The sequence below is a fragment of the Euprymna scolopes genome, chromosome 38 (assembly GCF_053919585.1).
Source record: "Euprymna scolopes isolate OS-2025 chromosome 38, ASM5391958v1, whole genome shotgun sequence".
NCBI lineage: Eukaryota > Metazoa > Mollusca > Cephalopoda > Sepiida > Sepiolidae > Euprymna > Euprymna scolopes.
This window is the reverse complement of record NC_136519.1, coordinates 17,994,414-18,008,460: the sequence shown is the minus strand read 5'-3', so window position 1 is coordinate 18,008,460 and position 14,047 is coordinate 17,994,414. Positions and strand designations below refer to the sequence as shown.

General features: G+C 32.3%; 1 protein-coding gene and 1 pseudogene across 3 annotated transcripts in view; both read right to left on the bottom strand.

Moving 5' to 3' along the window:
• Positions 1-14,047, bottom strand: part of LOC145263079 (glycoprotein-N-acetylgalactosamine 3-beta-galactosyltransferase 1-like) — a 556,008-nt gene that overhangs the window by 7,968 nt on the left and 533,993 nt on the right. For 2 of the 3 annotated variants that reach the window (XM_080119950.1, XM_080119948.1), the window contains 2 exons: positions 4,935-5,176; positions 610-1,265 (listed from right to left, as the gene is read on the bottom strand). In XM_080119950.1, the coding sequence (XP_079976076.1) occupies positions 610-1,265; positions 4,935-5,176 (898 nt within the window). Of the gene's footprint in view, positions 1-609; positions 1,266-4,934; positions 5,177-11,898; positions 12,035-14,047 lie in introns of all 3 variants that reach the window. The other variant, XM_080119951.1, reaches the window with a different exon arrangement.
• Positions 8,530-8,647, bottom strand: LOC145263332 (5S ribosomal RNA; annotated as a pseudogene).

Sequence of the window (14,047 nt, the reverse complement as noted above, 5' to 3'; positions counted from 1 at the left end):
TCTTCGTTAAAAATTTAGCGTTTAAAATAGATTTGGCGTTTAAAATAAATAAGTAAATAAATAAGATTTAACGTTTAAAATCCTGAAATAAATAATAAAGCAAATTACAATATATAAGTCGATGGTATGATTAATTCGTTAATATTCTTATAATTTTTTCAGTGAATGTATTTGGAAATGTTTACAGGAAATTGCTGTTTCCTGTTTAATGTTCAATAGTTTCTCCCGGTCTTTAAAATTCGTTATTTCTAATTTTTCATGAAGGCATAAAAAGCACGGTGCGTGTAATGAATTACATACTTTCGATCTTCTTATGATCCGCCATTCTAACTTTGGAGTTTTATTCTCCTTTATTAATGTCCAATATTGAAGTGATAATGATGTGTCTTTTTCGTATTTTTGATTAGTAAAAGAACTTTTATGCCCATAGAATCTTTCTTTAAAAGTTGCCTATATATATATATATATATATATATATATATATATATATATATATATATATATATATATATATATAATGAGGGGAGTTAAAATTATACAAATTATGACTAAAAATGTTATACTGGGTTTAAAGTAGCAAAAAAAGTGTTTAGAAAAATATATATTTACCGATCTTGCTCCATTTGAATCGTACGAATAAAACCAATTTGGGTATCCTCCATGGACATGGGTTCCCGGGTTAAAACAATGAAACCGCGACCGTCCCAAATTGTCTACAGTTCGTCCAGCAGTTACGTTCAATTTCTGCAAACAGCTTCCCATTTCTACATCCTCGGCTCCGCCATCGGATCGACAAATCTTTGAATTTCCTAAAACCGCATATCGTCGTAAGGCCTCTTTGCTGAGCACATAGCCGGCACCGCCACTATGGTACCCACCTTTCACAATAGGTTTGAAATGATGTCCGAAATAGACGGGGGAATTGTGGTCTTTACTTGACAGGAAATAACGTAAGTTTTCCACGATCACATACGTATCGTCGTCCGCTTTCATAAACCAGTCCGCATCATTGAAATGATGCTTGTAGACGTACATAAAAGCCCTCATCGTTTTTCCCGTCAGGTGTTCACGCCCCTCGGATATGTTCAGACCGATCGTGGGGAAACTGGGGTCCGTTTTAGAACTCATGAACAGCATGACGTTGCAACGCTTTCCCCACGTGTGTTTTACGTGTCTTGCTTTCGACTGCAAATTATTTGGATTCGTCATAATCCAACAGAGAACGCGCACTTTCTTTTTTAATTGGTTTGCAAGCGTGTCATCATCTGCAAAAACAAAAAGAGGTTACATCGGCTGAAACGTTGTGAGAATAAGAACAGCAGTCAGAATAATTAATACGACAAACAAACTTTTTTTTTTTTAAAGATTTAAAATTTTTTGTAAATTTCAAATTAAACCGGTCAAACTGCGCAGAATGTCAACTCTATTTTACTAAATAACTAAAAAATAACGGTATCTTATATCTCTACACAGCCACCATTTCTCCATGCCTGGGATATTGTTGTCACACCTGATTTGTTTGTTTGGTTGTTTTTGTTTTACGACATATCAACCCTTTTCAGGTTATTTAATTCTGAATCCAGTGATTTTGAAGAACAATTTTTTATTAGAGTATACTTATTTTTTAAGTCTGTTTCTATTTAACCCATAGTTGGGACCCTAACAGGTACGACTACTCTGTGTCAGAGTGAACCTGGGAGCAATGGCAATTAAAGGGTAGCTCCACACTCCCCAAAGTCCACAAGCTGGGGTCTCAGCATTGGATATAGTTTAAGGTCATATCCAGGACCGCCACATCTGGGTTGGTGCATCTGCAACTAATCTTTCACTCTTAGACAGGGTAAAAAAAAAATAATTAAAAGCCATAATAGACATAGCTTAAACCATAAAAATTGATATTGTAACAACAATAAGACAAGATAATAACAACAACAGAAATTTAGTCTATATCTTTACAATTCGCTCATGCATGGAGTATTCTTGCCACATCTGGGTTGATGTATCTGCAACTAGTCTTTCACTCTTAGACAGAGTTAAAAAAAAAAAAAAAAGAGTTATAAATCTAATAAGTACCGCACTATCAATGAAGCTCCAACCTCTGCCCCATCTCTGCAATGTCGCATCCATGTGTCTGCTTTACTTAAATGGAATGTGCCATGATGAACTTATAGCACTTGTGCCCCCATGACTTACATACTCCCCACTAACTCAACAAGCAGCAAAATCCCACCCCTTCATTGTTGAGGTCTCTAGATGCTGGAAAACCTTCTACTCTAATACTTTCTTCCCTCGGACAACTAGAATTCGAAATTCCCTCACTGTGTTCTGCTTCCCTGACTATACTGACCTACTCAAGTTTAAATGTAATGTGAACAGATTTTGCTGCTCACTTTTTCTTTGAAACTACTGAGCTGATATGTCTGAAATTTTATACGGACTTTTTTCATTATAAGGTGCTGTCAACCTAATTCCAATTTTTGTCCCATCGAATAAATCTTGCATCCTTGTACCCATTTTACAAATATTTTAATAGAAAATGCTCCAAACTCCTAGCACTTGGACCCTCTCGACGTAAATACCCTCAACTAACCCACCAAGCAGCAAAATTCCACCCTTCTACTGTAGAGATTCCGAGATGTTGGAAAGCCTTCTACTAAAATAGTTTTATCTTTCAAACTGCTACATTTTGGAATTTGCTACCGGGTCTCTGCTTCCCTGACTGTACTGACATGCAGAAGTTCAAGTGTAATTTGAACTGACATCTTGCTGCTGAACTCCCCATATAGTATCTCTGCAGATTTTGTCTCAAGTAGTAACCCCTGCCCCCCACATCCAAGTGGCACTGTTCCTTGTTTGGCGTGAAAAAGCAGTAAAATAAACGTTTAAAAGTTTGTATAATTTGTAAATTTTAAATAAAACCAATAAGAAAGATTACTTTTTTTTTTCAGTCTCTTTTATCCGCAACAAGGCATATTGCCACTTGAAACTTAAGGATCATCTCTAATAGAAAACCGTATAGAGTTGAGCAGCAAGATAATTGTTCACATTACATTTAACCTTCTGCGGATTAGTTCAATCACCGAAGCAGGAAACAGGAAGGGAGTTTCAAAATCTAGCAGTCCAAAAAAAAAAAAAAAAAAAAAAACGCTCCTAAAGGATCAAAATGTTCTATGCATGCGCAAATATATACGTTTAACTATGTATATTTGTCCAGTTTGATATGTATGTGTCGTTAGCTCGGATAGTAGCGAATATGACTAAGGTGCTAAATGTTTTGATTCTATCTGATTGCATCTAAATCAAACTTTTTAAATCACTACAACATATTGGGTACAATATAATAATCAATAGATAATAATCAATAGAGTATTGGCTCTATAATAATGAGACGAAATATACATGAATTAAAATATATTTAAGCGTACTTTATGGTCTAGCAATGCCATGCGACGTGCTAGTTTATAAAGTGGAACCTCTAGATACAAAATTGATTCCGGCTTGGCTTGAAATGTTTTTATCCTGAAAGGCGTTTTGCACATAAATCGCCTAATCTGTTCCAAGTCCCTATGAAAACACTTATTAAATTGAATACGGGTAAAACTAGAATTAAATAAAAGCAAAATAGTACCTAACCTAATTGTTAATATTGGCATATGCCATATTTTTTTTTTACTTTTCTTTAAAATCCAAATATAAAATTCTATTTAATAAAAAACGACGGAGAAATATGGCAGTGTTTTTAATCATTATTTTAATCATTCACTCATAAGGTCACAAACTTTAGCAGGTGAGTGGAAGAAAAAGGATTAAAAAAAAACTAGCGGAGGAGGGAGGTTGGGCGCCTGGCCTTGCTTGGTTATAAAATACACTAAAGTATATTTTAATTCATGCAGATTTTGTATTTATTATTACAGAGCCAATCCTCTATTGAATATTATATTGTACCTAATATATAGTACTGATTTCAAAAGATTAAAAAAATATGACTTGGGTGACATAAGTCAGAACCCAAACATTTAGCACTCTATCCACATTCTCCACAATTTCAGCTATCGACTGACAGATAAGAAAGATTTAAAATTAAACCACTCCAAAGTATATATGTCCGTACGCGTTATTCATCCATCCAAACAAAGATTTTACTTGTTATAAAACTTGGTGTATGATTACTATTCCCTGTTTTATGTGATCAGTAGTTTAAGAGTTTATCGGTTCAATACACGCATGTACATCTATTGGTTTATTAATATAGATTAAAATTCTAAATTTAAAAAAATCTTTGGTGTAGCTTGTTCTACTTGACCTTATTTCCTGACTAAGGCATTCCACGCCATTCCCCTATTCGCTATTTCTCTCAATTGGGTTTGCTTGCTTGCTACTTGTGATTACTTGGCTGGTTTGGGCCGGTCTTCAGGGTACCTGATTGACAGTTTGTCTGGCTACTGTTTCCGACTGACAGTACAGGAGCTCTAACTCTTTGATAATGCTTAGAGCGGCTGCTCTATGATCAGCTGTATAATATCGGATAGTTGTAGTGCTATGTCACACATGGATAGGGACCTGCTGTTATCTCTGGTGGGCTTTCACATGGCCACAAATTTCTAGGCAGGACTTGGCTAATAGACCACTGTATGCTTATACTTGGCATCAACACTGGTCCATTTTGCTTTCGCTAAAAGTTTTGAAAAAGTAAACATTTTTTTTAAGGAGTATGTAAAAGAAATACAAGTTAAACGTAAAAAAATTGTCCCCGTAACGTAAACAATTTTTTTTAGGCAACCTCTTAAAAAAGTAAAATTCTAATTTCCAGCATTATCAATCATCACGGCATTGTCACTTGCCGCTTGACACTTGTTAACCCTTATCCTCGAGTGGCCTCTTGGCCTTAATAAGTTGTGATATTCTAGTTACAAAAAAAAAAAAAAAAAACTCACCATGGTGGTGATGAGAATCGTTATGTTGGTGCTCGTTCTCCTCTGGAATGTCCTCCATGAAATCACGGCCAGCTCCGGGGATGTTTAATGCGTCATGCTCATGGTAGTGACTTCGGACAATCAAGTTGCTCCATATCATGCTGTTCATTGAACTGGTCAGCATGGAAATGGTCAACCCGATCGAGATACCAAAAACTACGTAGAGAAATGACTGCGGACGGCCGAACATCTTCTGAGATAGCCTGCAAACAGAAAAAGAAATGGACAATGTTAGGAAAGTTAGAGCACTAAATAGTAATTAAAAAAAAAAACGAACAAAATTAGTAAATTTTTGAAAGTCAATTATTAGATTAAAGCTAAATTAATCAACGTCTATTTCTTTAAGGCTTTCCTCTTTTTTTCCTTTTTAACAATATCCTTCCAAAGAAAAAAAAATTTAATTTAAAACTAAATGCTATGTTTATTTCTTATACCTGTCCTGAGACGGGTATTGTACTACCCATTATACTAAAAGCAGAGTTCCTATTTACTTTGCCTCTCCACGAGGGCAGAGTTAGACACCAGGGTCGTTTTTTAATGTGGAGAAAAGAAACAAAAATAAAAATTGTCTCAGTCGTGAAGTGTAACATCTGAAGAACACATACTATACTTTGATCTTGGCCCGAAGGCTAAAAGCAGAGTTACTCAAACATTTATCTCCTGGATGCTTTTTCCGATATATTTTATTCATACAAAATACTTAAGGTAAGGAAAGAATTGCCTTGCATCAAATTTTTAAAGATTTTAAAGATTATGTGCATCAATAATATCTATGTGCTGGATAAAATTCTAAACTATTTAACTTATAATGAATCATAGAATACTAGCAGGATGACCCGACGTTGCCAGGGATTGAATGAGGATCAACGAATGTTTCACTCTCCTTCATTTTATTGCCATCAAAATCGGTGAAAGTGCTCATTATTTCAGTCAAATCGTTCATTGCCTGCTCTAGTTGGGGATTCACTGCTGTACACCGGGAGGAAGCTTCATCTACCTCCCCACAGTGACTTAGTCCACAATATATTGTAGTTTACATTGAACTGTAGATATACTGCTACATGTTACAAATGTTGTATTGTTTTGATTATTCGGATTACTCTTAAATTCAATGTTTTGGCTGATGTAACCTCCGACCTTCTTCACCATAGCTGATGGGACAAGAACACTCTACTCCTGTGGATTAAAAAAACGGTTTGGTTTGAAATTCCATTTTGGTTTGAAATTCCATACAAGTTTCAGTGAAAATTCACAAGTTCAAATTTCACTAGCGTAACAGACCACTGATGCATGTATGGCAGCTATATGCAAATGACAGAGCCGTGTGCAAGGTGACGTCATAGCAAGGAAAAAGATTATAAAAAGAACATGTGTGCAGACTGATAACCACATTAGAAATGGACAGAGAGATGTGTTACATGCATGGGTCGAGAGTGATAGTTTTTAACAAGGGACAAGGCCTTATTCAGGAAAGTACCTGGAAATACAGGCCTGTTTTTTCAATGGCAAGAAGAGTAGTTATTCATTGTCTTTGTTTCTGACTGTCTGCACACAACGTGTGGGTGCCAAGTTTACATGTAACTACACTGCTAAACAAAAGGTGTAATATGTTAGACTAGAAGGTTCCCAAGTTCAAAAAGCTGTATTTTAAGAAGGTTGATGGTTACATGAGTCGAAATGTTGTGAAGCTAATAAGCAAGATGAGAATAGTAATTGAATAAATTAATTATAAGTCCTCATTTAAAACATTAATCGAAACGAATACTTTTTGTTTTGTTCTAGTAAAAAAATCACCTTGATGAGCTGCTGATGTTTACTTTTGTAAGCATAACAAAGAATAGAAAAAGAAAATTTAAAGGAACAATAAAGCAAGACGAAAAAACATTTCTATAGAATTTAAAATAGACAAAACAGTTTTCTACAAAATGTTTAAAAATTATACACAGTAGTTTTTTTTTTTAATTATATTAAAATAAACGAAACATTTTTTAAATTAAGAAAAGCATTTATATACGAATAAAATATATTTATACAAATAGAAAGTATTTTTTTTACATGAAAAGAAATAATTTATGCAAATAAAAAAAAAAGCAAAACAAAAATTATATCAGTTCTTTTTAGAGAAAGAAAAAGAAAGAAAATTAACCAAAACGATTCCCACAAAAAGTTTTATGAACGTTTTTTTTTCAATTCACTTGATTTTTTTTTTTTTTTAGATTATGTACAACCAAACTCGAATTTTTATCATGGCTGTTACCACAATATTTCGACTATTGCATTCTTTAGGCTTCTTCGTGTGTTTTTAGCATACTCTGCAAAGTCACGGAAGTTGAAAGCATATGCTTTTTCCACACTAATATTAGAAACATGTCTGTTGTCTAATTTGAATATGGGAGACATATATCTGTTGTCTAATTTGTAGTGATGGGACGATTCCAATATTTTTCCCGATTCCGATACATTTACCGATTTCAATGCTAAATTCCCGATTCTGATACAATACCGATTCTGATTCTTTATAAATCTCTAATTATTTAACTACAAGATTGTTATTTCCCCCCGATTTTCATAAAAACACATTAATTAAAAATTCATTAAAAAAATGTTTTCTAAAATGTGTGACTTTACATTGATTAAATTTCGCGCTTAAACCAAGCAACAACACATCGATATAAACAGTTACCGAGACTAGACGTATTTTCTCTTCGGGAGGCTTCGATCTCTTATTACATCATTATAAAGAAGGAAAAAAAAACAAAAAAAACTTAATCGGACTGACATCTTGACGAAGCCAAGTTATTGGCGAAAATTCGGAATTTAATAACATAAAAAAAAGTAAATAAAAATGATTTTTCATTTCATAACATTTTCAGGTTTTCAAATTTTCTTATTTAAATTCATTAAAAAAAATATTATCTAAAATGTGTGACTTTACATTGCGTCGATAAATATTTATTATTTAATCATTATTACTAGCAGTGGAAGATTTTGGTTCAAACAAAATCACATTAAAAAAAAGACAATTAAAAGAATCGTTTTGGCATCGGAAAATAGGTATTAATTTTTCTGATTCCGATACGATACCCTCAAATCTTCCAATTTATCGGATTCCAGATTCCGATTAATCGGCCAAACACTACTAATTTGAATATGAGAGACATATTGGTCCAAGTCCAATACATATGCAGATTGTTTTAAGGTGTATGCGAGCGTCAGGAAGTAAGCACTAATACCTATGAATTAATCTGCCACATAGAAAAAAAAAATGTGTATTTGAAGTAAGCTCCCAAAATGAAAATGGGCTTTAGTGCTTTTTAACATACATTATATTATTGACTATATATATATATAAATATATATATATATATCTTTCTCGATGCCTCCGTTCAGTCTCAAGAGACAATGGACACTTCTGTAAGGGTAGCTGCGTATGTAATTGTGAAGCAAAAGTTGTGCAATCTCCAACCACGTCTCTCCTCAATCGGCACTGCTTCGGTCTAAAATGGCAAGTAGATGCCTAAGACTCTCTGGAAACAATGCTGGGATGAGCGGAGAGCACATACAGCACCTGGAATTCCTAAATGGTCACCCATTTTAGTACTGATCAGGCTCACCATGGCTTAACTTTGGTGATCTGATGGAAACTGGTGTGCCAATATGATTATGCCATATATACATAATAATAATGGCATTGATAGTTCTGGAAGAAACGATCAGGCTGCTCAACAGTTCATCCATCACTTGGATGCTTTCAGAAAATCGCCAAAACTACAGACGATGCCCTGTGTGTATCTACATGCATTTCTGATGAGTTGTACTGCACCCAATCATTGTATATTATAATTTCATTATTATCTCCATTAGCTCTATTTTTGTGGACATTGATGATCATGACTCTCCGGTCCCATCTTCATTTAGGCTATTTCATCATGATGTTCTTTACAGTATAGTAGGTTGCAAGTATTTTCTACAGGGACAGTTCTTATACAGAGCGGGTAGTCTTAGCCGCTGAACCTCAATCAGTATCATTTGTTATTAACAGGCTGAAGATTTGACCAGTTGTGGAAGAAACCATCAGGTTGCTCAACAGTTCATCCATCACCTGCCTGCTGTGATTTCATGTACCTTGATCAGGGGAAGGGGCAAAGTGGGTACTTGACCTTACCCAAGGGTCTTCCATTGGACAGTGGAGAGGAGGAGGCGCTTTAATGCTCCTGTTATTGTTTAAAAAAAACAAAAACAAAAAAAAAACGGGGATAATTTCTACTTATTAGTGTAGGGTCCAAATATATAACAATTGGATTCTTTCAGAAAATTGCCAAAACTGCAGCCGATACCCTGCATGTATATACATGCACATTTTATGAGTGCACCAGGCCAACATGCACTATGATTTCAGTATTATTAGCTCGCTATTTTGCACACAGGCCATCATCAAAGACTTCTTTTTGAGAACAACCTGAAGTTTGAGTTAGAACATATCTCTGCAGATTTCCAGTACTCTCCACCTGTTTCAATAAGCTCTGCAAATTAATTTGCATTATCGCAACAGCCGTTTACCATTGATTTCTTGTTGGTAGTGACCTGGAATTTGGGTGGCAATAAGCGTCCCCAAGGTCCCAGTCCCCTTTGCACTCAAGTGTCTCTTTGTGTTTTACTTCTGTAGCAGTTTCTATTTGTCCAGCTAGCATTTGTAATGCACGTCTCCACATTCAAGGGTTTGCCTTAATATTACAGCCGTTTGTATTATTTTTATTAAAAACTAGGGATAGAATGGTATTTGAAGAAAACCAGATAATACAACAACTGAAATATCGTAGCCATAACAAACCAAAATAACGACACAAGTTGGACTGGAAATGATGTTTAAAAAAAAAGAAAAGAAAAAAAAAGTTAATTTAAAACAACAACAATAAAAAAAAAAGATTAAAAAAAAAAAGAAACCAGAGCAAGTTAGATTCAAGAATGAGTTGAGCAAGTTACATTTAAGAGACAAAATATGTTGAGCCAAGGAGGCTGCAGAGTTTATAGAAGGTTAACTCTTAACACCCTATAGCATCTGAAACGGCATCAACTGCAAGTGATGATTTTATTCTCAAAGACAAGTTCCATTACTAAAGGATATTTAGTAACTGTCTGTCTGATGCCGAAACGGTATTATTACTTCTATTAATTGTACTATATTTTAAGGACCCATGGCGTAGTGGATAAAGTACTTGGTCTATTGAGTTGTAAAGTTACTCTCCTGAAGGTTGAAATTTCAATTCTCAGTCCAGGCGACATTCAAAATACAACTGTAAATTACCTAGTCATGGCTGAGGGAACGAGAGAATATTACCTCTGTTGAATAAAGGATTTCATTCGAAATTATACACCTGAAGAAGGTCGGAGGTTACATCTATCAAAATGTATGCCGTGTTGTATTTTCCTAGAGATTAATTGCTCCTTTGTTGGGAGCTGCATAGTATATGTTCGTTTGTAATGATACCATATTTCCAGGTAATGCCTTTTTCATTTTTGGGGGGCGGGGGGGGGGCGAGATAGTGTAGTCTGTTCTACTGTGATACCTTCTTGTGGGGAAGCGGATTGTATGCCTATTCGTCATGATACCATCCTCTTAGACATTACTTCTTTTTTCTAGAAGGAGGATAGTGTAGTTTTATGGTCATAATCTATTCCGGCATTATCACCTCCTTTATTTATTTATTTATTTTTTTTTGGGGGGAGCAATAATTTATATCTTTTGTTGTCACAAGACCATCCTCCAAGACATTAGCTCTTTATTTAGTGACAGTGATTATTGTAGTATGTTTGGAATGATATTCTTCCAGACATTACCTCCTCCTTTGGGAGAAGCAGTGTAGAATGTTCGTTTATCTCTGTACATTGTTTCTCCTACATGTAATACTTTGCCATTTAATTGTCAGAGATCTTTGAATGCTTGCTGCCGTCGAGTAGTCATATTACCCCATTAAGTCCAAGAGTATCTAAAAAATTTTTTTACTATAGAAGTGAAACGATGGAATGACTAGAAAAATGGCTTAAAAAACACAAGTTGAAAGGAAAAACGTTTTTTTTTTATTTAGAAAGCGAAATATTGATAAAAAAATGTGATATATCTTAGAAATCATATAAAATTTACACATTATGCTACAGAGCAAAGCAGTTCACACAAAGAGTTACATTGCGTCTTTTGGCATTAAGTTAATGACTTACTATTGCAAGACTCATTTTGACATAATCTTTGCTTATTCCGCTTAGCAAATACATTATGCACACATAATCTCAGCATCATATATATATATATATATACGTATATATATATATATATATACGTATATATATATATATACGTATATATATATATATATATATATACGTATATATATATATATATATATATATATATATATATATATATACGTATATATATATATATAAGTTCATACTCCATCGAACAAATAAAATTTTAGCAAATTTCATGAGAATTTTTAAGGTTTCAACAACTTTTAGAGAGAGGTTGATGAATATAGATGCATTTTATCCTTCCTTCAAAGTACTTATACAATAAGCAATACTATTATATATTGTCTCATAAATTTTTAAAAAGAAATTATTTGGTGTCTTATTTATAGGACAGGGGGACGTAATGGGTTCAAGTACAGTGTCTTTATGGCCCAGACTGTAAGGTTTCATAAGAATCTCTGTCGAATGGTAAAAGCATTCTAAAGATTTGAACGAACCAATACCTCTTTAACCCTTTTTTTTTTTTTAATTCATTATAAGATTGCGGCTCTGGACTTCGGAAATTTTCAACCGGATGTTAAGAGTTGAATAGAAGAGATACAAGAAAAGAATGAGAAAGTTCTCCCGACAACCACTTCAGATGAGCGAAAGCGTTTTTTTTTCTTTAAAACTTTCTCACCGGAAAAACGAGGCAAAAATGAACTAAAACTATGCACTTGTTGTCAAACGCTAAGTAACGATTCCCGTTTTGTTTTCTGTGTTTCTCATTCTATTTTGCGCGGTGAGTGTATGTGACATTCACGTTTGATGGATGTCTAGAAATTAAAACAAGGCAAAAAAAAAAAGACGAACATCAATTATTGTAAATGATAATGTTATAAAACATAAAACAAAAAAAAAAAAACAAGACGAACATCAATTATTGTAAATGATAATGTTATAAAACATAAAAAAAAAACAAAAAGCAAGACGAACATCAATTATTGTAAATGATAATGTTATAAAACATAAAAAAAACAAGACGAACATCAATTATTGTAAATGATAATGTTATAAAACAAAAAAAACAAGACGAACATCAATTATTATAAATGATAATGTTATAAAACATAAAAAAAAACAAGACGAACATCAATTATTGTAAATGATAATGTTATAAAACATAAAAAAACAAAAAGCAAGACGAACATCAATTATTGTAAATGATAATGTTATAAAACATAAAAAAAACAAGACGAACATCAATTATTGTAAATGATAATGTTATAAAACATAAAACAAAAAAAAAAACAAGACGAACATCAATTATTATAAATGATAATGTTATAAAACATAAAAAAAACAAGACGAACATCAATTATTGTAAATGATAATGTTATAAAACATAAAACAAAAAAAAAGCAAGACGAACATCAATTATTGTAAATGATAATGTTATAAAACATAAAAAAAACAAGACGAACATCAATTATTGTAAATGATAATGTTATAAAACATAAAACAAAAAAAAAGCAAGACGAACATCAATTATTGTAAATGATAATGTTATAAAACATAAAAAAAACAAGACGAACATCAATTATTGTAAATGATAATGTTATAAAACAAAAAAAACAAGACGAACATCAATTATTATAAATGATAATGTTATAAAACATAAAAAAAAACAAGACGAACATCAATTATTGTAAATGATAATGTTATAAAACATAAAAAAACAAAAAGCAAGACGAACATCAATTATTGTAAATGATAATGTTATAAAACATAAAAAAAACAAGACGAACATCAATTATTGTAAATGATAATGTTATAAAACATAAAACATAAAAAAAACAAGACGAACATCAATTATTATAAATGATAATGTTATAAAACATAAAAAAAACAAGATGAACATCAATTATTGTAAATGATAATGTTATAAAACATAAAACAAAAAAAACAAGACGAACATCAATTATTATAAATGATAATGTTATAAAACATAAAAAAAACAAGATGAACATCAATTATTGTAAATGATAATGTTATAAAACATAAAACAAAAAAAACAAGACGAACATCAATTATTATAAATGATAATGTTATAAAACATAAAAAAAACAAGACGAACATCAATTATTATAAATGATAATGTTATAAAACATAAAAAAAACAAGACGAACATCAATTATTGTAAATGATAATGTTATAAAACATAAAACAAAAAAAAACATATTGCGCAAAGATTGTTTTGCTTTAACTTTCCAAAAAAACAAGACGAACATCAATTATTGTAAATGATTATAAAACACAAACATTGCGCAAAAAGATTGATTCGTTTTAACTTTCCAACTGAAGAGAAAAAGTTTTGTTACAGAGTTGGAGAGTAAGTCAGATGCTTGTCAGGTCTTTTCAAACTTATTTCATATGTCAGTTTTTAAATTGGTTTCTCACCTTTTATTCGAGATAAATTGTAGCCGGGAGATCATTTTTACAAGAGTTTAAAATTAATATACAAATAGTCGCTTATTAATAAAAAGTAAAACTGTACCTTAATTTTTTTTCATGGTGTCCATGGTAAGAGTGGGAGTAGATGGAAGTTAGAGAGTAAAAACTCGTCCGATTCCTTTTATTGATAACTAGTTACAAATGTTTTATCATAGAATAAATTACATTGTAACAAAATATAAAACGCCTTCAGCTAAATATACAATTGATTAAATTTATTTATGTAAATAATTTTGTAGTAAATTAATTTCAAATATGTTTTAATCTTTCGTTTGTTTTAAAACTATTCTATAATAAATATCAGGTCGGTTGTTGCTGAATAACAATTTAATCTT